The sequence below is a fragment of the Denticeps clupeoides genome, chromosome 6, assembly GCF_900700375.1.
Source record: "Denticeps clupeoides chromosome 6, fDenClu1.1, whole genome shotgun sequence".
NCBI classification, from domain to species: Eukaryota; Metazoa; Chordata; class Actinopteri; order Clupeiformes; family Denticipitidae; genus Denticeps; species Denticeps clupeoides.
In genome coordinates this window covers 25282008-25307892 of record NC_041712.1, presented here as the reverse complement: position 1 = coordinate 25307892, position 25885 = coordinate 25282008, and the positions used below count along the sequence as shown (strand labels likewise).

At 48.1% G+C, this 25885-nt stretch overlaps 3 protein-coding genes across 17 annotated transcripts in view; 2 read left to right on the top strand and 1 right to left on the bottom strand.

Moving 5' to 3' along the window:
* The window catches only part of abr (ABR activator of RhoGEF and GTPase), a 49143-nt gene extending 41294 nt beyond the window's left edge, over positions 1 to 7849 (top strand). For 4 of the 5 annotated variants that reach the window (XM_028982762.1, XM_028982763.1, XM_028982764.1 and 1 more), the window contains 7 exons: positions 4007 to 4066; positions 4142 to 4251; positions 4332 to 4471; positions 4547 to 4681; positions 4839 to 4944; positions 6539 to 6689; positions 6877 to 7849. In XM_028982762.1, the coding sequence (XP_028838595.1) occupies positions 4007 to 4066; positions 4142 to 4251; positions 4332 to 4471; positions 4547 to 4681; positions 4839 to 4944; positions 6539 to 6689; positions 6877 to 6966 (792 nt within the window). In that variant the 3' untranslated portion in view covers positions 6967 to 7849. Of the gene's footprint in view, positions 1 to 788; positions 1943 to 4006; positions 4067 to 4141; positions 4252 to 4331; positions 4472 to 4546; positions 4682 to 4838; positions 4945 to 6538; positions 6690 to 6876 lie in introns of those variants that run through there. The other variant, XM_028982766.1, reaches the window with a different exon arrangement.
* Positions 7850 to 11426: 3577 nt separating this feature from the next.
* Positions 11427 to 13635, bottom strand: timm22 (translocase of inner mitochondrial membrane 22 homolog (yeast)). The gene is made up of 4 exons (XM_028982780.1): positions 13404 to 13635; positions 12933 to 13129; positions 11876 to 11948; positions 11427 to 11807 (listed from the first exon to the last, which is right to left on the bottom strand). Exons 1-4 carry the CDS (start codon positions 13609 to 13611, stop codon positions 11731 to 11733), a joined length of 555 nt encoding a protein of 184 aa, XP_028838613.1. The 5' UTR covers positions 13612 to 13635; the 3' UTR covers positions 11427 to 11730.
* A 689-nt stretch (positions 13636 to 14324) lies between these two features.
* specc1 (sperm antigen with calponin homology and coiled-coil domains 1) overlaps positions 14325 to 25885 on the top strand; it is a 37626-nt gene continuing 26065 nt past the window's right edge. Inside the window, exons 1-4 of one of the 11 annotated variants that reach the window (XM_028982767.1) lie at positions 17171 to 17264; positions 19580 to 19839; positions 25072 to 25239; positions 25360 to 25495. In XM_028982767.1, the coding sequence (XP_028838600.1) occupies positions 25102 to 25239; positions 25360 to 25495 (274 nt within the window). In that variant the 5' untranslated portion in view covers positions 17171 to 17264; positions 19580 to 19839; positions 25072 to 25101. Of the gene's footprint in view, positions 14412 to 17133; positions 17265 to 17577; positions 17699 to 19579; positions 19844 to 19863; positions 20490 to 21616; positions 21712 to 21740; positions 21973 to 25071; positions 25240 to 25359; positions 25496 to 25885 lie in introns of those variants that run through there. The other 10 variants (XM_028982772.1, XM_028982778.1, XM_028982779.1 and 7 more) reach the window with 10 other exon arrangements.

The following is a 25885-nucleotide window of genomic DNA, read 5'->3' as shown; positions in this document are numbered from 1 at the left end:
ACACACACACACACAAATGAGCCCCTTGGACTGTAGCTCCTTTCATCCGCCTTAATAATTAATCTAAATCCAGACTCCACATCTGTTCGCACCTTCATCCAGGACGTGGCCTTCAGATGATTTTCTACTATGCTGCACAGATATGGAGGTTCAGGCTGTAGTAGTAGTCGTGGTGGTGGTGGTGCGAGTTGTAGTGTTTTAGTAGTTTTCAGAGGCTTTCAAATAGTCTCCAACGAACCTGGACCTTCTCTCTCTCACACACACACACACACACACACACACACACCTAATACATAAATAAGGAAGCAGAATGGCCTTCAGTGCCATATGCAGCCCCTCTGTTACTTGGCCAGGCCTTTCGGGCGGAGTACTCAGCCTCCATATGGTCCTGTCGTCATGTGACCTGGCCCATAAACGTTGTGTTAACTCACAGCAGGCCTCACATCCCACTGTCCTGACACATTTATTAACGTGTGTGTGTGTGTGTGTGTGTGTGTGCACCCTGCTGAAGCATCCAGTAGAAAGTGGACTCGTGATTGGAACGTTGCGGGTTCGAGGTGATGCTCTGAACTGGTCATAATTTAATCACTTACAGTCACAATGTGACAATAATATGAAGAGTTTGTGTGTGTGTTTGTATGTAATTTATTCTGGGATTCTCACTGATCCCAGACACTGATCCCAGAACAGAAAGAGACGGCGGCTTTGTTCTTCCACCTCTGAGGCGCAGCAACCAGGAGAGAGAGAGAGACCTAGATTTATCAATGTCTCACACACACACAATATTTTTATATGTGTGTGTGTGTGTGTGTGTGTGTATTTATATAAATGCAAATAATATTAATCATTGGGATTTAATGGGATGGGATTTTTGAGTGAGAATTCACTGATTCTAAAGCTTGATTTTAAGTGATTTTTAAAGCTTTTGTCTTGAAGGACCGTCTCGTCTCTGTCATAAACAAAGCAACGATGAAGAATAATTGGTGCACCTCAGAGGCCTGGGGGCGTCGCCCCTCTGATGATGGACAGGTGCTCCGCTGCCGCCCTTTAATCTGCGTTTGACGGGCGGCGCAGTGTGGAGGTCAGGAGGAGAGACATGAGAAGAAGAACGCGGCGGGACCAGGGCTTTCTTTTAGTCTCTGGTTCTGCTGCTGGAAGTGACAGTATAAAGGAATCTGTGTGTGTGTTGGGGTGGGGGGGGTTCCAGTGTTCCGTCTCTCATCCTTCATTCTCCTCTTTTTGAAGAAACGTCTGGTTTTATAAATACTCCAGTTGCGTATGATGATAAAAGAACCGCGCTGCTGCCGTGCATCTCACCCCTCGCTGGTGGTTCTTCAGAAGAGGAGAGGACCAGGATGGCTTGTTCAGTCATGTGACTCCTGCGGTAGAAATGTGGAAAATTAGAGCTTCTCGTATAAATACGTGTGTGTGTGTGTTTGTGTGTTTGTTCTACACCTGGTAGCTTTTTATCATGAAATCACTTTATTCAGTTAATCAACACACACACACACACACACATCTGGACTGTTTGAATGCCGACTCCTCCTCCTGAAGGCTCCTCCCCTCTCTCTCTCTCCCTCGCTTGCTCGCGCTGAAGCTGTGTGAGATGAGGACAGAGCAGCTGTGTGTGTGTGTGTGTGTGAAGTGCAGCATCATGGCCGTATCTGCTCTCCTGGAGGAATAAGTGGTCCGTGTTCCGCTCGTCTTCCCTGGTGGGAATGTGTTGACTGGAGGACAGTGTGAGTGTGTGTGTGTGCGTGTGTGTGTTTGGACGCACAGCGGCGGTATGACGGAGGTTCTGGTGACGGACTGTAACCTGAACTCGGTGTGTCAGCGTCTGGAGCAGCGCTGCTGTCTGGACGAGACGCCGGCGCTCCGGAGGCACAGCAACACCGGCGCCCGACTGTGGGGACGCGTCCGCAGCAAACTGCTCCGACAGAAGGTCTTCAACGCACGCGTACACAAATACACACATACACACACACACACACACACACACTTGTTTCATTTGTGTGTGGAGACGTTCTCTGTCTGCGGGCAGGTGAGAGAACATCATCATCCTCTCGTCTTCATCTTCTCTCTCTCTGGTTGGTTGTATTTTTAGCTCCTTGTTTTACTGCTGACAGTGGAAACACACACACACACACACACACACAGAGTTGTGTAATATCTGACTGGGAGGCAGAAAGATGAAGAATTGCACATCACAGCTGATAGTCCAAATTAAACACTGTGTGTGTGTGTGTGTGTGTGTGTGTGTGTGTGTGTGGTGTGTGTGTGTTTGTAAGTAAGTGGGTCATACTTTCTTGCTCCGAGGTTTGAACTTTTGATTGATTTAATTAGTTGAACCATGTTTTTTGTGGCAATTTAATTAGAATGTAGCTTTTGTGTGTATGTATGTGTGTGTGTGTGCGGACTTTTGTTGGGTTATTTTTAGGTGTTTGTAATAAGCAGCATGACAAAGCAGGGAATAGGCTTATGTTTCAGAAAAAGTGTGTGTGTGTGTGTGTGTGTGTGTGTGAGAAACAGTGATAAATCTAGGTCTCTCTCTCCTGGTTGCTGCGTTCTCAGTTTAAAGCCTCCAAGGTGGAAGAACAAAGCCGCTGTCTCTTTCTGTTTTGGGATCAGTGTGATGAGGCACAGCGGCTCCGAAATGCACTGATCCCAGACCTGGACCTTCTGTTCAGGCTGATCTCAGATCAGCTATAGCGTATGAAACCAGTCGTCAGCAGGTTTTTATGGATCCATAAAGCAAGCAGCAGCAGGATCAGTAGAAAGTCAAATTCAAAACACACACACACACACACACACACCTGACCTTAATTTGGCTACTGACTATGTCTGAATGGGGCAGTGTGTGACTGGTTATGAATGAACTCAGTTGTGTGTGGACCCATACAGAACAGGTTCAGGGTGACCTAGTGGGTGTGGCCAGCAACAGGAAGGGCATCTACTGTCTCCCGCTGGTGACCGATTGTCCGGTGTCCTGCACCTCTTTTCCGGCCTTCCAAATGTCACCAGTCCCTAACGAGGCCCACTGCTGAGAGCTCATTGTGAGCACGACGCCCCCCGCTCTCGGCCATTATAACCCCGTCGGCACATAACAGGGCCTCTCCGATTGGATAATGAGTTCCAGCGAGACCGGGGCATCCCTGTGAAACACACACATCTCACTTTTACATTTACAGCATTTACCAGACACCCTTCTCCAGAGCAACTTAGTCAGTAGTTACAGGGACAGGGTAGTAGGGGCAGGGTTAAGTATCTTGCTCAGGGACACGATGGTAGTAAGTGGGATTTGAACCTGGTTCATAGGCGAGTGTGTTACCCACTAGGCTACTAGCACCCCATGAGAACATGAGAAAATGTTCCCAGTGTGTGCTGTACAGTCCATATTTTAGGGATTTAAAAGGAATGAGTCTTAAAGAGGGCAACACACACACACACACACACACACACATACACGGCTATCAGAGCTCTGCTCTATGTTGCCAGTACAGCCCCTGTCCTGCAGCGCTGATGTTTATCCAGGAAATTTAATGGGAGCAGAAAGAGTCGAGATGAATTTCCCAGGGATTTTAATTTAGACTCTGCCGTCTGGGAATTCCCACTGGGATCGAATGGAAAACTTGGTACTCGGTCTCCAGGAGCAGTTTTAAATAAAGAAGTTATTGCAGGGAATAACTGGTCGGAGACATGCCGGGCGTGTTTCTGGACACGAGACGTCTGGGACAGGTGTTGGGAGGATGGATGATAAACGGAATGTCCCGACAATCCCGTCCAAGTAAACATCCCTCCGGGATTTGTGAATCCTGGGAAACTTGCACGTTCCAGCCGAGTTCACTGCTCTTTTCCGTCTCACTTGTGGATGTTGACTGATCTTATCTGACTCCCCGGGTTTTACGGGGACAATTTTGGTCATCTGTGACCCCACAAGTCTTTTGATCGGAGCCTAACACAAGTGATAAGTGTTTATGACTCATTTAGATCTCTTGTTCTCTCACAGCTGGATCCCCAGACCGTTCAGTCCAAGAACTGGCACATGGACGTGATCGAGATGAACGGGGTAAGGAGGAGAGACATTCTGGACATGCTGGGCCTGGAACATAAAAATCATGTCGTCTTGTCCCGTTCCTCTCAGATTAAGGTGGAGTTCTCCATGAAGTTCACCAGTCGGGACCTCAGTCTGAAGAGAACCCCGTCCAAGAAGCAGAGCGGTGTGTTCGGGGTCAAAATCAGCGTGGTGACGAAGTAGGAAGGACTTTTATTAGAAACGCCTCTGTGTACGGTGTGTGCTTGACTCTGCTCTTTTTATTGTTTGCTGTGCTCAGACGGGAGCGCTCCAAGGTGCCCTACATCGTGCGGCAGTGCATCGAGGAGGTGGAGAAGAGGGGCATCGAGGAGGTGGGCATCTATCGCATCTCGGGCGTGGCAACGGACATTCAGGCCTTGAAAGCTGCGTTTGACACCAGTAAGATCATTGGGTCACTTGGGTGGACCAGTTCGCCTCGAAAAAGGAATTTATCCCAAATGTACCCCTGTTCAGATACCAAAGACATCCTGGTGATGCTGAGTGACATGGACATTAACGCCATCGCAGGGACGCTCAAGCTGTATTTTCGGGAGCTTCCGGAGCCTCTGCTCACCGACCGCCTCTACCCTGCATTTATGGAGGGAATAGGTACGACCCTACTGACACGCGGACTGAGCAAAGGGCAAAGGTCAAGGCAGAATTCAACCTGTAGCACCTCTTATTTTCAGTCTAGAAATCAGACCTCTGTTTCAAATGTTGGGCTTGAGTGTGTTATTAATGTGTGTGTGTGTGTGTGTCCATCCAGCACTGTCGGACCCTGCAGCCAAGGAAAACTGCATGATGCACCTGCTGAGGTCACTGCCTGACCCCAACCTCATCACGTTCCTCACACTGCTGGAGCACCTGAAGAGGTAAAACACACACCGGCAGCTTGGCGCTGGACGCACTGCAGGTCACATTCAGCTGAAGGGACAGAATTTATTGCTGCTGAGTGTTCAGGTCGCTGGTCTACCTGCCGTCATGAACCTTTAGAAGAACAGAACCCGGTTCCGGAATGAACCTGTCATCAGGCCTCACCAGCCAAAGCCATATTTTTGCATGTTAATGTGAAGTTAGGAGGGTGATCAGGGTGAGTGCGTGAGAGGTGTGATCAGGGTTCTGACGTCAGTCAGCTGAGGACACCTGGTGGTCAGTGGTGGAAACATCGAATCATGGGGTGGGGATGGTTTTTACCAGTTCAGTACATGACAGATTTTGGATGAGGACCATGTTACACCAAACATTGTTATATAGATTGGTACAACATTTACATTTTCTTTTACAACCACCTAACAAAAAACTAACAAGCTAACTAATAATAATAATATAATAGTACTTAAATGAACACAAGATCACAGATAAAAAATAAAAGATACTCGTCTGTATATCAGTTCCACAAAAGAATCACCGTCCAGACTCTGCAAAAAGTCACAAAACACCTTCCAAATGGACCAAAACACAAAATAAGTCATCTTTATAAAGCAAGACATGAAGTCATCTCCTTTATCCATTGAGACACGCCAGGACTTTCTTCTTTTTTCCAAAAGCAAGCAATTACACGTTTGGCTTCCAACCAACAAATAATCAGCAGCAATCTTTCATGTTTGGTCATTTTAAAATTCAAAGGACAAATATGTAATATACACAGCTTGGGATCAAAAGGAATTACTTTACCAATGATTTTACTTACAATGTTCAATATTTTAACCCAAAAACAGTTAACCTTAGTGCATTCCCACATGCAATGGAATAAAGTTCCCTTCTCTTGCCTACATTTGTAACATTCATCAGGAGTAGTCGGATTGAAGTGGTGTAACTCAACTGGAGTGATATATTGTCTACTCAGCCATTTATACTGCAGCAGTGGTGGTTGAGCTTTTAAACATGCTTTTTACCACCATTCCTCAGTTATATACTGACCTGCAGGTCTGATCGCCATGCTTGAACATTTACAGCATTTATCAGACGCCCTTATCCAGAGCGACTTACAATCAGTAGTTACAGGGACAGTCCCCCCCGGGAGCAATTTAGGGTTAAGTGTCTTGCTCAGGGACACAATGGTAGTAAGTGGGGTTTGAACCTGGGTCTTCTGGTTCATAGGCGAGTGTGTTACCCACTAGGCTACTACCACCCGCTTGAAGTCTGTCATTAAATGATTCTTTAGATTTGGTTTATTTTATTTAGCTTTTGTTTATATGATAAAGATACTTTGACATTTACCTTTCAAGCATTTAAGTGTAATGTTTTTCAAAGTAGAAAAAGGAGGTTCAACCAGGCTTGGACCTTGTCTAGTCCACTCTATGCTGTTATACATGTTATACACACCTTTCAATTTCAATATAGAATTAATCAGTCAAGTCTGTAGTCTATACCAGACTAATTTTGAGGTTCTACCACTCGTGTCCACGTGTGATGCGTGCTATTGTCTGATGACACCCAGCTTGACCAGTGCTGGCATCTCCACAGGGTGGCCGAGAAGGAGCCGGTCAACAAGATGTCCCTCCACAACCTGGCCACCGTGTTTGGACCCACCCTGCTGAGACCCTCAGAGTCCGAGAGCAGCAAAGCCCACATAACCTTGGCGTCTGACATCTGGTCACATGACGTCATGGCTCAGGTCAGATGCCCTGACCAACGCTGACCGCTTTTGTCTTCAGGGTTTAAACAAATGTTACTGACTGTTGTAGTGACTGAAAAGTGGGAAAAATCGTTCTGGCGCTTTAGACAGGAAATATCAACATCTGACCAGCAAATTGTTCTTGGAATTGATTCACTGGTTTTTATTTCAATTTTATTCCCTGTAGGTCCAGGTGTTGCTCTACTACCTGCAGCATCAGCCCATTTCCTTCAGTGAACTCAAGAAGAACACGCTGTACTTCTCCACTGACGTCTAATTCCAGAGATTCCAGCATCCGGACTTCCAGCCACCCGCCCAAACACCACATTCCAAACGGGAGGCTGAGAAACCGACCAATCCGGAGCCTTCTGGAAAGAGCATCCTGAATTCTCAACCTGGGAATGGACCTGACGTCAGTCGTCAATCACTGGCCCGGAGAGTCCCGCCCACCTGTACCCCATCCCAAACTCAGTCCAAGCCCCGCCCTGCAATGGCGTCTCCATAGCAACCGGCTGAACACCAGATCCCTGATCCTGGAGCTGGAATGTTCCAATATAAAGCGAGTTTCTGCAGGTGTGGGTGGGCGGGTGGGCGTTGGCTCTCTCTCTCAGTTCAAGTCTGAAGGACTCCTCCTGCGAGTCCATGCCAAATTTTCCCTATTTATTATAAATATTATTATGATTATTAAACAATGTGTGCCTGTACAGTCCAGCACAAGTAGACGATTCAGACGGCCAATTTTTGGTTCATATTTTTAACCTTCGGTTTCAGATTTGCAGTCGTTGTTGGTTGAGGCGATCTGTAAAGACTGTGGGGGCGAATAAATTCAAATTTGATGCTTAACTGTTGAATTTTATTTTTAAAAGATGTGGTATGCAATCTAGTGAAAGAGTGAAATGTTCTGATCGATGTATAAAATAGTTTGTTCTCCCCACCGGGACGCCACCCGGTGGTCAGTGGGTCCATCGGCGCTGTCGCCTTCGTCGCATGTTCAGCTTGTTAATCAAACCTGGGGGGAGCAGCAGGGATGCGGGTTCCCGGCCGGCGGTGCATCTCCACCCAGCACCGGGCAACCAGGGTCATGTTTTTAATAGAAAAGTCCAGAACTGTTGTATTTTACTTCCATTGGGAAGAAGTTGAGTAAAACTGTATTAATAAGGTTACATGTTGATGTGATTTTTTTTTTTTTTTTTTAGTAAAATAAATAATATATCAAAATGCAGCTGCAGTCTCTAATTTTATTTTTATAAGTAATAATACGAATATAATATAAATGCTTTGTTTTTCTTGATATGTGAATGGTGTATATAGAGATATAAAGTGGAGCAGATCTTGCTACATTCCTGATTGGAGACGGTCTGGCACCCTGTCTGTGACCCTTCACCCCCACACCTGCGCTCCATACAGCACAATAAAGTCTTATTGCTAAAGATTTAAATAAATACGGAATAATGAAGTAAATATGAGAATAGTAAAGTGAAGTGAAGTGAGCAGCACAGCACACGGTGCACACAGTTTTTGTAGAGATGGAGGGGACTGACCGTCAGATGACCTGCTTTCTTCTTCATCCTCATCATCATCATCATCATCATCATCATCATTAGGGGCAGTGGCGGCCTAGCGGTTAAGGAAGCGGTGCAGCTGTGTATCACATGTGCCAATCACTTCACTTCACTTTAGTATATATAATAGCAAAATAAAATTGTGAAATAATTGAACACATTTTGATACACCACTTTGATTCTGTTATTCAAATGTACTTATTGTGATATTATTTCATTATTTGTTTAATTTTTTCAAATTAATTTATTTAATTCTGAAAACTGGAGTTGTTCCATTTCATCATCATCATCATAACTTCAGTCGGTCAGGAATATAAAATATTGTTGAAACGCCTGATGATAATGATGATGATGACGATGAAGAAAGCAGACGGTCATCTGACGGTCAGTCACCTCCGTCTCTACAGAAACTGATACAATGTCGAGATGCGCCGATCGTCCCAGACGGACCCTCCCCGTCTAGACACGAGAGATCAAGTCGAGGTGAACTCCACCTTCTCCTCCACATTCCTCCACACCAGCAGACCGGCAGCATGTGCGCCTTCAGCGGACACTTCGACATGTGGCAGGACCACCTGAACCTGGGTCTCACCATGCAGCTGCTGACGGGGCGGCGGGCGGCGGCCGGGAGCGAGGAGCTGACCGGGAACCCCACCTGCGGCACCCCGCCCTCCAGCAGCAGCAGTAACTCCACCTACTCCTCCAACTACTCCGTCTACTCCAACTACTCCACCAACTCCTCCAACTCCACCAACTCCGCCAACTCCGCCAACTCCGCCAACTCCACCAACTCCTCCAACTCCACCAACTCCACCAACTCCGCCAACTCCTCCAACTCCACCAACTCCACCAACTCCACCAACTCCTCCAACTCCTCCAACTCCGCCAACTCCACCAACTCCACCAACTCCGCCAACTCCTCCAACTCCCGCGAGAGCTGCGGATTCTGCCGGCAGAACGGAGAGACGGAGCAGGTCTACCTGAGCCACCGGCTGAAGACCCACGACGGCAGGCTCGTCTGCCCCGTGCTGCGCAACTACGTGTGCCCGCTGTGCCAGGCCACCGGGGACCGGGCGCACACGGTGCACTACTGCCCGCTCAGGAAGATGTGAGGGACCTTCCTGTAACTATCCTGTAAATATTCATCTACACAAGTTCCACGTCGGTTCTGCTGCATGATGAGGAACATCTGAGGAACCGTTATCATCCTGTAAATATTCATCTACACAATTTCCAGGTCTGTTCTACTGCATGACGAGGAACAGCTGAGGAACCGTTATCCTGTAAATATTCATCTTCAAAGGTCCACGTCGGTTCTACTGCATGACGAGGAACATCTGAGGAACCGTTATCATCCTGTAAATATTCATCTACACAAGTTCCACGTCGGTTCTACTGCATGACGAGGAACATCTGAGGAACCATTATCATCCTGTAAATATTCATCTACACAAGTTCCACGTCGGTTCTACTGCATGACGAGGAACATCTGAGGAACCATTATCATCCTGTAAATATTCATCTACACAAGTTCCACGTCGGTTCTGCTGCATGATGAGGAACATCTGAGGAACCGTTATCCTGTAAATATTCATCTACACAATTTCCAGGTCTGTTCTACTGCATGACGAGGAACATCTGAGGAACCGTTATCATCCTGTAAATATTCATCTTCAAAGGTCCACGTCGGTTCTACTGCATGACGAGGAACATCTGAGGAACCGTTATCAGTCTGTAATTATTCATCTTCACATGTTCCACGTCGGTTTTGCTGAATGACGAGGAACATCTGAGGAACCATTATCATCCTGTAAATATTTATCTTCACAAGTTCCACGTCGGTTCTACTGCATGACGAGGAACATCCGAGGAACCGTTATCATCCTGTAAATATTCATCTTCACAAGTTCCAGGTCTGTTCTACTGCATGACGAGGAACATCCGAGGAACCGTTATCATCCTGTAAATATTCATCTTCACAAGTTCCAGGTCTGTTCTACTGCATGACGAGGAACATCCGAGGAACCGTTATCATCCTGTAAATATTCATCTTCACAAGTTCCAGGTCTGTTCTACTGCATGACGAGGAACATCCGAGGAACCGTTATCATCCTGTAAATATTCATCTTCACAAGTTCCAGGTCTGTTCTACTGCCTGATGATGAACATCTGAGGAACCGTTATCATCCTGTAAATAGTCATCTTCACAAGTTCCAGTTTACTGCATAATGATGAACATCTGAGGAACCGTTATCAGTCTGTAAATATTAATCTACACAATTTCCAGGTCTGTTCTACTACCTGATGATGAACATCTGAGGAACCGTTATCATCCTGTAAATATTCATCTTCACAAGTTCCAGGTCTGTTCTACTGCATGACGAGGAACATCTGAGGAACCGTTATCAACCTGTAACTATTCATCTTCACAAGTTCCAGTTTACTGCATGATGATGAACATCTGAGGAACCGTTATCAGTCTGTAAATATTCATCTTCGCAAGTTCCAGTTTACTGCATAATGATGAACATCTGAGGAACCGTTATCAGTCTGTAAATATTAATCTACACAAGTTCCAGGTCTGTTCTACTACCTGATGATGAACATCTGAGGAACCGTTATCATCCTTTAAATATTCACCATCACAAGATCTAGTTCTGTGGCACTGCCGGTGAGGAACATCTGAGGAACTCCATCCTGTAAATATTTTATGGCCAGAGGTTCCACTACCAGTTCTGTTGAACATTCATAAAAAAATGACGTTTTGTTCTGTTATGAAAGATTCTTAAAAACAAGTTGTTTATTATGTAATTAAAGCCTTTTTTACAGAATATTAATCCTGTGTACATAGAATTATTAAAATTACTCGTATCACAGTATTGTTAAGATGCATTATGAGATTTCAGATGCAATCCAGTTAAACACTGTGGTCGTTTTGGAAAGTTCCAGTGAATCGTTCATACTTGTAATGAACAATTTTAACTGAGTCATTTTGAAGTGAACGAGCGGATCTTTCAGACAGGGAACGTTGAATTCTGGGACACGATTCAAAAGGCTTATTTATTGGTAGGTGTTGCTTTAATGTGATTCAGACGCACACACGAGACATCAGAAGTCCGGACCAATCAGAAGTGAATCTTCAGCTCAGTTCACAGTAAAGATACAGACGGCAGAAAAGGTTGGAGTTTAGACTTTTATTTCCCGGTAATTCCCGGTGAAGGACTCTTCACAGGCCAGAGAAGTCTGCTTCCCTCCACAATACACCGTTTGATCAGCCCTTTTTCCAACTGATCAATCAATAAAAAAAAAATTGGTGTGATTTTCCCCAAACTCCTGAACTTGTACACGACACACACCACAAACGTACAAATTAAACCGACGAAGCACCATAAAATCCAGGCGAGAAATGATGACAGGAGGGTCCTGCACAGTCCGTCTTCGGGGCCCCGGGACCCGCAACCAGCCTTCCAGCCCGTCTCTCACCTCAGGTAATATTCAATGGCGGCGGAGAACGCGGCGAATCCGCCGCACCCCAACACTCCTGCCTTCAGACCAGCTGGGGGGGAAAATGCTCATGTTTCACCAGGAAACGTAAATTAGTAACGTGCGAGCGTAGCTGCGTACCTCGGAACCCGATGGCTCCCCCCGTAACGCAGCCGCTGTAGACGGCGTTCTTCCAGTCCGACTTGCCCCGGTGCTGCGGGAGAGAACGTGGAGAACAGCCTCACGTCACCTGCTTCCCAAAAATCCCGAATACGCGGCGATTCCGATATTCCTCGGTAAGGAAACATCAGATTAAAATATGAAAATTACACAAATATCCAGAGAAGAAGCACCTCACACATCACAGAGGACCTGACGTTCTACAACTGTGCTATTAAGAGCACGGTAACGGGGTTCATCACCGCCTATGACCGCGGAGCTCCGAGAAGATCGTTGGAGGCGAGGGGCAGTGGGGTCTTAGCGGTTCAGGAAGTGGCCCCGTAATCAGAAGGTTGCCGGTTCGAATCCCGATCTGCCAAGGTGCCACCGAGGTGCCACTGACCAAAGCACCGTCCCCACACACTGCTCCCCGGGCGCCTGTCATGGTGCCCACTGCTCACTCAGGGTGATGGGTTAAATGCAGAGGACAAATTTCACTGTGTGCCCTGTGTGCTGTGCTGCTGTGTCTCACATGTGACAATCACTTCACTTCACTTCCCGCTCCACAGGACATCTAGAGTCTGGTGCGGGACCGTCAGAACGGAACCACGGTGCACACTACAGCTATATTAATATAATTATGTATATTTCTGTACGTATGTTTATTGTTATTACCAAACACATAGAATTAATTCTTTATAAACATGTTTATTGTCTCACTGCAAGAACATGAATTTCACCCGTATAAACTGAAGTGATTGTCACTGCAGCACAGCACACGGTGACACGGTAAAACGTGTCCTCTGTATTTAACCATCACCCTTGGTGAGCAGCGGGCACCATGACAGGCGCCCGGGGAGCAGTGTGTGGGCACGGGACCTCGGTGGCACCTCGGGATTCGAACCGGCAACCTTCTGATGACGGGTCCTTGACCGCCGGGCCACCGCCGCCCCGACAGTGTGTACTGTGTCCTGTGATTTGATTTGGACTGAATCTGGTGGATTACGGTGGATTCATCTCTCCCCGCATCCCCACGTACCGACTCGATGATGCACTCCGTGCAGGAGAACATGGCACCGACGATGGCGAAGTTCTTGGCGTAGGACATTCCCCGCTGGCCCATGTCCTTCAGAACTTCCCGCGCCGTCGGGGTCCTCAGGGGGTCTTTGGGGTCGAACCCAACGTTGGTGTCGATCCCCGCCGTGAAAACGCCGAACGCTCCCCCTAAAACGAAGCCTGCGAGGACAGATCAGCCCGGACCCCGTCATTTACACACGTGTAAGTAAGAGGGTGGTAGTAGCCTAGCGGGTGACACACTCGCCTATGAACCAGAAGACCCAGGTTCAAATCCCACTTACTACCATCGTGTCCCTGAGCAGGACACTTAACCCCAAGTTGCTCCAGGGGGGGACTGTCCCTGTAACTAATGACTGTAAGTCGCTCTGGATAAGGACGTCTGGTAAATGCTGTAAATGTAAAATGCAAATGTAAGTAGTGAGCAACGACGCACCTCCGACACACGCCAGCAGCGCTTTAAAGGCGCAGCTCTCCATGCCGCGCTCGATCATCTTCTGCTCGTCCGACTTGGGGGGGTTCGGGAGACCCCCCATCACCGTCGGGTTCAGGTCCCTCACCTGCCTCCTGTCGCCGACGAGATGCTGCAGGAGGACGCTGTACTGCAGCGGCGCGCCGTCGCCATCGCCGCCGGGCGCCGCCATGATGCGGGATGTGTCGAGGTGAACTCTGGGTAAATCTAGCGGCGCTTCCCTTTGCCTGATTCGACCAAGTCTTTTTTTCTGTCGCTATAAAAATATATATCTTTTCTAACGTATTATTTTAAATAACGTAATTCTATTATACAATTTATAATCATCATAAAACATACAGAAACAAGTTGAATGATATCTGTAAAAGTTTACAGATTCGTCACAAAATCCCATTGACCTTGGATGTATCGCGTTTATAAAAACTTTAACCCGAATTTTCATTTCGTTTTTGTGTCTGAACGTGTGATTGGAGAAGATGAGACCGTACAATGAGATGTTCCCGTAATTCCTCAACTGTGGACCTTTTCTTGGCCTGAGTCATTTCTTTAAACGAATCTAAATAAACGAATGTGATTTATTTCTCCATTGTATCCAGAAACCCATCCCGATCCCAGTCTAACAGAATCAGCACTACGATGAATCATTTTTCATGTTTAACGTTGTGAGTTCCAGGCCGGACCGTGAGTGAGTAATTTTGAATTCAAAATTAAGCTACAAAATTAAGCTATTAAGCAAACAAAAAAACGAATTATAAACAAAACTATTTGAAATAGTTAAAGAGTCACCCAGGTAAAAGCCGAATCGAATGTAAAGATCGGCATTATTGACTCTGCGTGGCGCCGCTGCTTTTCGGGACTACATTACCCACAATGCACCTCGCGCCACTGCGCCAAACGCGCGCACGACACCTGGCGGCGGAGGGCGGAGGACCGAGGACCGGACACGGCGGCGTGAGGAGCGCAGGACGGCAGGTGAGGAGCGTCGTCTCGTTGCTCGCCCGAGACGCGCGTCCGTTCGCGGCATCACTTTCATTTTATAGGCGGGCGGCGCGGGACTGGACGAGCGAAGCCGCGGGGCCGCCGAGAGCATCTTCTCCTGAGTGTGTGTGTGAGAGTGTGTGTGAGAGAGAGTGAGGTGTGTGAGAGTGTGACTGTATGTGAGTGAGAGTGAGGTGTGTGTATGTGTGTGAGTGTGTGAGAGTGAGGTGCGTGTGTGTGTGTGTTACTGTCCGTCCTATATTTGTTCCGTACAGAGTTTAGTGAAGGTCCCGGTTTCTGGTATCTGTATAGTGTGTGTGTGTGTGTGTGTGTGTGTGTGTGTGTGTGTGTGTGAGAGAGAGTGTGGTGCGTGTGTGTGTGTGTGTGTTACTGTCCGTCCTATATTTGATCCATATAGAGTTTAGTGAAGGTCCAGGTTTCTGGTATCTGTATAGTGTGTGTGTGTGTGTCTGTGTGTGTGCGTGTGTATGTGTGTGTTACTGTCCGTACTATATTTGTTCCGTACAGAGTTTAGTGAAGGTCCCGGTTTCTGGTTTCTGTATAGTGTGTGTGTGTGTGTGTGTGTGTGAGAGAGAGAGTGTGGTGCGTGTGTGTGTGTGTGTGTGTGTGTGTTACTGTCCGTCCTATATTTGATCCATATAGAGTTTAGTGAAGGTCCAGGTTTCTGGTATCTGTATAGTGTGTGTGTGTGTGTGTGTGTGTGTGTGTGTGAGAGTGAGAGTGAGGTGTGTGTGTGTGTGTGTGTGTGTGTGAAGGTCCAGGTTTCTGGTATCTGTATTGTTTGTGTGTGTGTGTGTGTGTGCGTGTGTATGTGTGTTACTGTCCGTCCTATATTTGTTCCGTACAGAGTTTAGTGAAGGTCCAGGTTTCTGGTATCTGTATAGTGTGTGTGTGTGAGAGTGAGGTGTGTGTGTGATGGTCCAGGTTTCTGGTATCTGTATAGTGTGTGTGTGTGAGAGTGAGGTGTGTGTGTGATGGTCCAGGTTTCTGGTATCTGTATAGTGTGTGAGAGTGAGGTGTGTGTGTGTAGCAGCTTGGATTATTCCATCTGTTATAAAATGGGCGTTACGTGATAACAAGTTTATTACTCTATTACTTTATATACTCTAGTTTATTACCTGACAATAACACAGAAACGCCACCGACCAATCAGAGCACAGCAAGAGTTATGAATCGATGTCCTCATTGTAAATAAAAATGTTACAGTTTGTGCCCCCTCGGGTCGAGTTGTGTTTCTATATCAACATAATGTACATTTTTGCTTTTGTCGAATCTACATACATGTTAGACGGAACAACCTGGTGCTACATGGAACATTTAAAGAATGTTACATACTGACGTCTCAGCGTTACATCAGCGGAGGTCCTGAGGAACGATGGTGCTGGATGCTGAACTGAAGTCTATGAGCAGCGTTCGTGTGTCTGTGTCCTTATTGTCCAGGCGGGTGAGGGTCAGATGCAGGGTGGTGACGATGGCATCGTTCGTGGAGAGGTTGGGACAGTAGGTCCAGGGTGGAGGGTAGCAGGGTCTTCATAAGTTTCATGACCAGCCTCTCAAACCACTTCATTATGATGGTGTAAGTGCAGTGGGACGGGCGTCATTGAGACACGACACTGAAGACTTCTTCAGCATGGGGACGATGGTGGTGGCCTTGAGACATGAATAATTCTCAAGCAAACTGTCCCCTGTCCACCAGCCACCACCCCCTATCCCACCCCCCATCCACCAACCACTGCCCATCAGCGTCCTGTCCACCATCCACCGTCGCCCTGTCCCCCGTCCACCAGCCACCGTCCCCCTGTCCCATCCTGTCCCACATCCACCAGCCACCACCCCCTCACCCACCCCCCATCCACCGACCATTGTCCATCAGCGTCCCATCCACCGTCCCCCTGTCCTGTCCCCCATCCACCAGCCACCACGCCCCTCTCCCACCCCCCGTCCACCAACCACTGTCCATCAGTGTCCTTCCCACCATCCACCATTGCCCTGTCCCCCGTCCACCACCCATCGTCCCCCTGTCCTGTCCCCCGTCCACCAACCACCACCCACTCTCCCACCCCCCCATCCACTGACCACTGTCCATCAGCGTCCCATCCACCGTCCCCCTGTCCTGTCCCCCATCCACCAGCCACCACCCCTCCCCCCCCCAATCCACCAACCACTGTCTACCAACACCCCGTAAAAGACCCAGCATCCCCCCTCCCATCCCCTGTCCACCAAGCACTGTCCACCAGCGCCCTGTGCACCAGCCACCGTCCCCCTGTCCCAGCTGGGATGCTGATGTGTTCACTATTTCTTTAAAATAGAACACACAAAGAGAACGAGAAATACTATAAATATCCCAGCCTCTGGTCCACAGCTGTACAAGGTTGGTTCCTATTGAACGGTGTGTGTGTGTGTGTGTGAGTGTGTGTGTGTGTGTGTGAGTGTGCCAGTGTGAGTGTGCGAGTGTGTGTGTCTCCTTGCTCCTCTGGAAGGTCAGCAGTGGTGCAGGTGGAGATGTTGTGGATCACTCGTGTTTAAATGAAATATCTACTGAGTGACGGGTGGAGCAGTAAATAAACTGGTAGAAGAAGATCGCGTGATTTGTCTTCCTACCCACAATGCCCCTCTCTGCCCCATGCCGCCCATGGGCTCTGCTTGTTGACACCACCCCCCCGTTTGCTGGCGGGTAATTTCGTGGTGAGATAAGGGCCGTGAGGAACAGGAAGCAGTTCCGATGTGGCGCGGTCGCCGCCTCCTCGCTGATCAGCTGAGCGTCCTGCTGAGGACTTCAGGTCCAGGTGTCCACGCCGCGCCGGTGGCCAGCAGCTTTGGGTTAAGGTGATTAACTGTGTTTTGTGCACGAAGAATTTGTTCTTAGCCCATTGTTCTGGACAAGTTGGAATCTGATGGTAACGTTCTCGCGCTCGTGACGTGGGTGGGGCGCCGCGCGGTGGAATGTGCAGAGGAAGTGGGCTGAGGGACCGGGGACGGAGCTGCCGCCGAGGCAGAACTGTCCCAAGATGCACCGCTGGCTCGGCTGCCACGGTGCTGAGACCGTGTGATGGGTCTTCCTGTTGGACATCTCAACATCTTCCTGTTGAGTCAGTGCTGTTCATGTTCATGTCCATCTTGTGGTTTTAGTCTCTGAACGTCACGTGGCATTTTGAGAAGGAATGGACCTGCTTCCCCGTCCTCGTGATTTGGAGGGACATTTTAAGGAACCTCGAATCTGCTGTCTAGATTGTAGGTTCAGCGCTCGCTGACGTTCTTTGGTGAGTGTGTGCGAGAGAGAAACACACACACACACACACACACACACACACAGACTGCTGAAATTGCACTAAGCAGATTAATGAGCCCAATTCTCACGTCCTCCCACGGCACCCTGGGAATTTTAGGAGGGCTCTGCGAGCGCGGGGCACTTCCTGATTTCACTCTGTGGTCTGGAGACCACACGGTGGACAGATGTGTGGGGGCTCCGTGCGTGCCGGCAGTTTATCGTCCCACTCGGGTCTTACTGTGCCCGGTTTTAGAGGTTAGAACGTGGCGTCTCCGGTGACGCGGTCCTCGGGGCGTTTGGCCTGGTTGCTTTCATCACTTCCTCTGTGTCGAGGTTCAGGAAGATCTGCTCTCAGTTCTCAGACATTTTAGGCCTTCAGCATGTCAGCTTCATATCAATCAATCAATCAGTCAATCAGTCAATCAATCTTTATTTATATGCTGATTTTTACAATGTAAACTGTCTCAAAGTGCCTGGGAAATAGAACCGCGCTCAAAGCCGGCGCTGAGCAAGCCAGAGGACAAAAGTCCATGCGAGAGGAACCGAGACTCAGCAAGGGGAACCCATCCACCGCTGGTCAGCATGGATGATGAAGGTCACCGCAGGCCACTCGTGTACAATGAACGTGCTCGAGTCCCGGCAGGAGAACATCAGATGGGGACATCAGAGGGTCAAGCAGGACAGTCCGTGGAGGTCGGCGCGGTCACGTGACCGCTCTGGACCAGGCTACACGGTCTACATGGTCCACGGTGGAGTGGATGGTGAAGGGTACAGAAGAGAGGAGGGCGAGTTAGTGATGAGTTCGCAGCAAATGGCGGTAACTGAGCGGAGAACCAGACATTTCCGGCGGCACCAACTACTACAGCGTTACTAGCGGTGAGGGGGGGGTGTTGTTAAAGAAGTAGCTTTTCAGCCTGGATTTAAAAACTCACACTGTGTCTGGATCAGTGACCGTGATGCTGTGAATATGCTCCTCTCCACTTGAAGGGGAGGTCCTCATCTTGGTCCCTTGAGAGGCTCTTCAGGGCCATTTGGACCTGCTGAGACTAGTGGAGGGTACACAGCGCTGTGACGATTACGAGAGACAGCACGGTTCGTGTTTGTTAGTCTTTGCTGTTTGTGTGTAAGTCAATTGAATAAAAAAAACACACACACACACACGCATACATACACATATATGCACGTGCACACAGCAGGATTTAGTCCTAAAAAATGAATAGAAAATCAAGGTTCGGTGGACTGGTCGACCACTTTTTATTCGGAAAAGGGGCGACAACATGGGGTGGAATACTGTGCATCAGCTGGTAGTTCCGCAGAAATTTCGGGGACACGTCTTCACTGTGGGTCATGATCATAATTTTGCGGGTCGTTTGGGGGTTACGAGGATGTACAAACGCATCTTAGGTTGTTTCTTTTGGCCTGAACGCTGACTTATTTGGTGACTTATTTCCCTGCATGTCATTTACAGCGTTTACCAGGCGCCCTTATCCAGAGCTACTTACAATCAGTATTTACAGGGACAGTCCCCCCCTGGAGACACTCAGGGTTAAGTGTCTTGCTCAGGGACACGATGGCAGTAAGTGGGGTTTGAACCCACTTGCAGGAGAACCGAATCAGGGGGTTCCGCCCGCACCCTTGCACGGGTCATTTTGGACTGTGTTGGACCGTTGACCGTGACACAATGCTTCAGGAGAACGTAGATTAAATATGGTCAGCCGTCACAAGGTTAAGTATAAAAAAATATTCCAGAAGTTATTGTTTTTGTAATATTATACATGGCGTGTGAAATGCCGCTCGATCTCTAGAACGTGGAACTCTGCAGTCAGCACCCAGAAACAGGAAGTGGTTCAGTGAAACTTTTTGTGTGGCGCAGGGGTGTGGCCGGTCCCCGAGCTGCCCAGTTCGTGGAGAACCGTGGAACAAAGACCCGCTTCATGCGTTCGGCAGCCGGGCCGGTAAAGGAACGTTCGGGCCGGGACTGGCGGGACCAGAAGCGCGTTTCCCATGAGCCCTTCTACATGTAGAACGTTGGAGGCTGTAATTAACATCAGATGGAGGCTGAACGCAGCCTGGGCCCAGGAGACGTTTGGAAGCGCGTTCTGTCGCGGGTTCCTCAGGGGAGCTGTTGAGGCCGTGAGTACGTCTCCTTCTGTAACCCCCTCTTCGCCGGTCGTCCTCGCGTCTCCATGAAGAACCTGCTGCTGAGCGGTTTCAGTGACCTGGCAACGTTCTGTGCTGTGGAAACGGATCTTGATTTGGAGTGTTCATCGCTCAGAACTTCCTTTTCTCTGAAGTAATCCACATCCGGTGTTGACCCCAGGACAACGTTGCTCCGTCCACAAAGTCCGCGATTCCTTCAGCTCACGCCGAACGTGATTAATGAAATTAATTTCAGCATTTTATTTAAAATGACGCTGTAACGTTCAAGTCAGACTACGGCAGCTGGAAATGCGTCTTCATGCCTCTTTCACTCCTGGGTTTTAAGAGGACTTCTGGTGAAGATTTAGATTGAAGAGCTGCCCACCATGGTTAAAAAGGACGTCTTTCTGCAGTTTCACTTCAACTATCGGACCCTGAAGACGTCCTGAAGCTGATGGATTTTGTGATGTTTCATTTAGTTGAAATATAATAATTGTATTTTTTTCTCCGGTGTTTGATGCTGATTGGTGGCAGTCATGTGTTTCGGTGAAGCGCTGTTCCTGCTGATGGGCTACACCCTGCTGTCCCAGCAGACGAGCACGTTTTCACATCATCATCATTTCGATTAAAGTCTTTTAACAGAGGTGAGGAAAGAGCAGCAGCACCAGGAGTCGGGGGGCTTTCACACAGTTCTCACACAAGTTCCGGCTGAGGAGCAGTAGTGAAAGTGAAGTCTGATTGTGGGATTGGAAGCGGGAACCTTCTGATTGTGGGATTGGAAGCGGGAACCTTCTGATTGCGGGATTCGAAGCGGGAACCTTCTGATTGCGGGATTCGAAGCGGGAACCTTCTGATTGTGGGATTCGAAGCGGGAACCTTCTGATTGCGGGATTCAAAGTGGGAACCTTCTGATTGTGGGATTTGAAGCGGGAACCTTCTGATTGCGGGATTTGAAGCGGGAACCTTCTGATTGTGGGATTCGAAGCGGGAACCTTCTGATTGCGGGATTCGAAGTGGGAACCTTCTGATTGTGGGATTCGAACCGGCAACCTTCTGATTGTGGGATTCGAACCGGCAACCTTCTGATTGTGGGGATTTGAAGTGGGAACCTTCTGATTGCGGGATTTGAAGCGGGAACCTTCTGATTGTGGGATTTGAAGCGGCAACCTTCTGATTGTGGGATTCGAAGCGGGAACCTTCTGATTGTGGGATACGAACCGGCAACCTTCTGATTGTGGGATTCGAAGCGGGAACTTTCTGATTGTGGGATTCGAACCGGCAACCTTCTGATTGTGGGATTCGAACCGGCAACCTTCTGATTGTGGGATTCGAAGCGGGAACCTTCTGATTGTGGGATACGAACCGGCAACCTTCTGATTGTGGGATTCGAACCGGCAACCTTCTGATTGTGGGATTCGAAGCGGGAACCTTCTGATTGTGGGATACGAACCGGCAACCTTCTGATTGTGGGATTCGAACCGGCAACCTTCTGATTGTGGGATTCGAATCGGCAACCTTCTGATTGTGGGATTTGAAGCGGGAACCTTCTGATTGTGGGATTCGAAGCGGGAACCTTCTGATTGTGGGATACGAACCGGCAACCTTCTGATTGTGGGATTCGAACCGGCAACCTTCTGATTGTGGGATTCGAACCGGCAACCTTCTGATTGTGGGATTTGAAGCGGGAACCTTCTGATTGTGGGATTCGAAGCGGGAACCTTCTGATTGTGGGATACGAACCGGCAACCTTCTGATTGTGGGATTCGAACCGGCATCCTTCTGATTGTGGGATTTGAAGCGGGAACCTTCTGATTGCGGGATTCGAAGCGGGAACCTTCTGATTGCGGGATTCGAAGCGGATTATTGGTAAATCCGACTGTTGAAGTTCCTGCTCTCCTCTCCACAGAGAGTGTTGTGTGGTAGAAAAGTACAACTTAGCCTGAGGGTTCGGTGCTTCTATTTCTGTAATTTTTTGATGTCTGTCCAAACAAATGTGCAAACTGCTGAACTGCTGTGTTGGCCAGGATACCATGACAACCAGCCTCCAAATATAGTTCAACCACAGTCCTCTGAGACGCTGGTTTCTGCTTCCTCCAAGATACATAAGATGTCCAGTCCAAAGTGAGTGTAAGTGGTCAGTAATTTGGGATTAGCTGGTCTAAAGCACAATTCATTTAGTTAATGAAATAAAACAGTAAATGGTGCAGTAAGAGTTTTCATTGTAAGAGATATAATTTTATAAATAAAGCATATTCTGTACAGTAGATGATAAACACTGTTATAACAGCCATGTTGACAGGCGTATGCAGGAAACTGAAATAGACGTGAAATGTCATGTTGGTGGTGGTGGAGTTGGAGGTAAACTTGGTGATGGTGGGGGTGTCAGTAGTGGTGAGCTTGTTGTCATGGTGACATCGCTGGTGGTCGTATTGCTGGTTGAGATGGATGTGTAGTTTGTGGTGGTGTTGGAGTTTGTCGTCATGGTGACGTTACTGGTGGTGGTAATACTGGTTGAGATGGTGTTTGCTACATTTACATTTACAGCATTTACCAGATGCCCTTATCCAGAGCAACTTACAGTCAGTAGTTACAGGGACAGTTAAGTGGACTGTTAAGTGTCTTGCTCAGGGACACAATGGTAGTAAGTGGGCGAGTGTGTTACCCACTAACACCCTACTGTTGGTAGGTTTGGAGTTTGTTGTCATGGTGGCATTATTGGTGGTGGTAATGCTTTTTGAAATGGTGACATTGTTCTTGAAATTCTTGAAATTAGGGTCTCATCTGATCTGTAGGTCTGACTCATGAGATGATGAGAAGTGTAACTCAGATTAGCACATGCGCTCTGATACAGACGACTTTATAATCAGGTCGTTTGATGTAGGACGCTCTCTGAGAGATCTGACCCGGTTTCACCCTCTGGAAATTAAAGGTTGTCTGTTCCCACTTTGTCCCATAAAAGCCTCCCGTTGTGTTGGTGTGTGGGATCAGTGAGAAGTGCTGCCGCCGCATAATTACTTCGTAAACCAGCATCTTATTTTTACTAAAATCCCTCACAGCGTGCCCCTTTCTGCAGATAAACCGTATTTGATGTGTGTTGTTTTGTTACCAGACTCCTCTGCGCTTATAGTGTCTCCATCACGTGACCAGGATGTGAGAAAGAAGCCCTGCTGCTCAGATACAACACTCACCGCCTCACTCACTGTGTGCACAGTCGTGGCCAAAAGTTTTGATAATTACACAAATGCTGCTTCCGTTTTTATTATGGCAGGTTGCACATACTCCAGAATGTTATGAAGATGATCAGATGAATTGCAAAGTCCCTCTTTGCCATGAAAATGAACTTAATCCCCCCAAAAAAACATTTCCACAGGAGTTCAGACCTGCCACAAACGGACCTGCTGAGATCATTTCAGTGGACCTCTTGAGAGTGTTGAAGAGCACGAGGCTGGAGATCATTCCGTCATGCTGGTTGAGGTCGAATAGCAGACTGGATGCTTTAAAAGGAGGGCGATGCTTGAAATCATTGCTCAGGAATGGCAGCAGGTCTGATATTCTGCAGAAGGTGCGGGGATTGGACTGCTGAGGACCTGGGGTAAAGTCTGGAATAACGATTGTCTGGAGAAGAAAAGGTGACATTACCATCATTATGAAGGAACGGGTCGCTGTCAGTGAGGATACGGCCCAGAAGTTGATTGACAGCCTGTCAGGGCGAATTGCAGAGGTCTTGAAAAAAGGGCCAACACTACAAATATCGACTCTTTACAGAAACACGATGTCATTGTCAATAAAATCTTTGAATCTTATAAAATGCTTGTAATTTTACTACAATACAGCACAGAAACAACTGACAAAAAGACCTAAAAACACTGAAGCAGCGAACGTTTTTTGTGTCATGATCACAACCTTTGGCGCTGTGTGTGTGTGCATTATGGGATTTACATGGTGGCGTCCATATTCTGCGTCTTGTAAGAAGCCACCACTAGATGGAGTTGTCTGGTTGGGAACGTAGTGATGGGTGGTCATGTGATCAAGTCCTCATAGAAAAAGATTACTCAGTCACTGTCTCTCACAGACCCGAAATTGGTTAGTTTATGGGTTCAAATCCCGAACCCACACACTGCTCGGTGTGACAATCAATCAATCTTATCTTATCTACATTTACATTTACAGCATTTATCAGACGCCCTTATTCAGAGTTATGTATAATCAGTAGTCACAGGGACAGTCCCCCCCTGGAGCAACTTAGGGTTAAGTGTCTTGCTCAGGGACACAATGGTAGTAAGTGGGATTCGAACCCGGGTCTTCTGGTTCATAGGCGAGTGTGTTACCCGCTAGGCTAGTGTGTGTGTGCTACCCGCTAGGCTACTACCACCCAGTGGCCTATCTTATCACTTTCACTCACGCACTCTCTCCAGATCAGGGCCCACATGTTAAAATGCCTCATTTTTATATGTTTGTAGAATTGGCTGTGCCTGTCCGTGTTTATTCCCGGATTTCTTTATCCATGATCCCACAGAGTGTCCGTCCCTGCGCGCTGCTGGCTGTTAAAAGCTCCCGTCCCAATGGTTCTGATCTGCAGGGACCAGTGAGCTGCATGTTCCTCCCATCACTGGTTATTGCATCGTCTTTCTCACATTACCTCTGTTGTCTGTTCACTTCACTTCATCCCTAAATGCTCCAACTATCAAACTAAATTTGCCTCGTTTTAACCGTAGCTTCATTAGTAAAGCTCTACCCACTGTGCATTAAAACTCTTTATTCTCAGCTGGAGCATGAAGTCCCTCTGCTGGACATTTACCTAATTACCAACTTACTTAAGAACGGTCTCATAAAGGTCACGTGCTTCACAGGCTGAGGAATGCCTCCTGGAGTATACTGTGAAAGTTCTGCATAAGCGGTACTTTAAACCTCATCTGTGCCAGGGCTCTCGAGTACGACCACTTTTGTCCCCCATGCAGCCTAATTTCACAAATCTCCGTAAAAACCCTGTGGTTCACACAGCGGACACATACTAGGTCCATGTCGTATTCGAAACCAATCAGCAGTGGTGATTGGCCGTGGTCACGACAGAGATGAATATATTGTGGCGGCGGGTGGTGGCCAACACGACTCTACTAACATGCTTTGTGCACGTTACAAGTCTTCTATAATGTTTTATAAATAGCCAACAAATTCATTCTAGTTGTTTCCCGTGTTCCACGTGGCCTCTGTCTTTTCTCTCTGCAGGTGTGGACACGGCGCTGACCAATCACAGTCATGCTGAAGGGGGGCACTGCCAAGGCAGCACTGCCCAGGCCGGGGACCCAGGAGAAGCCCCGCCCACTGGCCACAGGCGGGGCCATGAAGGCGTCCCGATCGTCCAACACCCTGGCGTCTGACCTGCGCCTCGGCAGGGTGGGTCTCTACACCCGACTCCGCCCAGTTTAACTAGTTCAAAAGTTCAGGTGTTTCTTAATGATGAAGGAGGTAGGTGACATGTGACATGGTGATGGACGATATGCTTCTCCTGCGCAGCTGAAAAGGGCGAGCAGTGACGACGCCCTGACCAAGCCCACCCCGGCACCCGCGGCCACGGCGTCGCGAATGAAGAAGACGGCCACCACAGGAGCCATCTCTGAGCTGGCCGACCCCAGAGCACGCAGCGCCACAGGTCCGACCCGCCAGCGCTGTCCTCATTATCCAACATCGAGGAGCCATGAGTTACCGTTTCTGTTTAATCGTCCACCAATGTGGTATTTGTCTATAGCGGCGCTTCCCTGGAGGTATTGTGTTTTGGCCTGGCGGTGTGGTGAGGTGCCGACCCTCCGCCACTTTAATAACCTGATGTTTCAGCAGAACCGGAGTAATAATCATGGCTTCGTGTGTTGGTAAAAATGGCCACTAGAGGACCTCAGCTCCCCACTCTGCGCCCAACGTTCTCAGTCTGAGCAGCTTTCTGAATAATTTGTGATGGAGATCAGATTCACGTTGTTCTCTCTTCGTTTGTAGTATTTAATTGGGGTCATTATTGGGGTCATAATTAACAGGTACGTCATGTTGA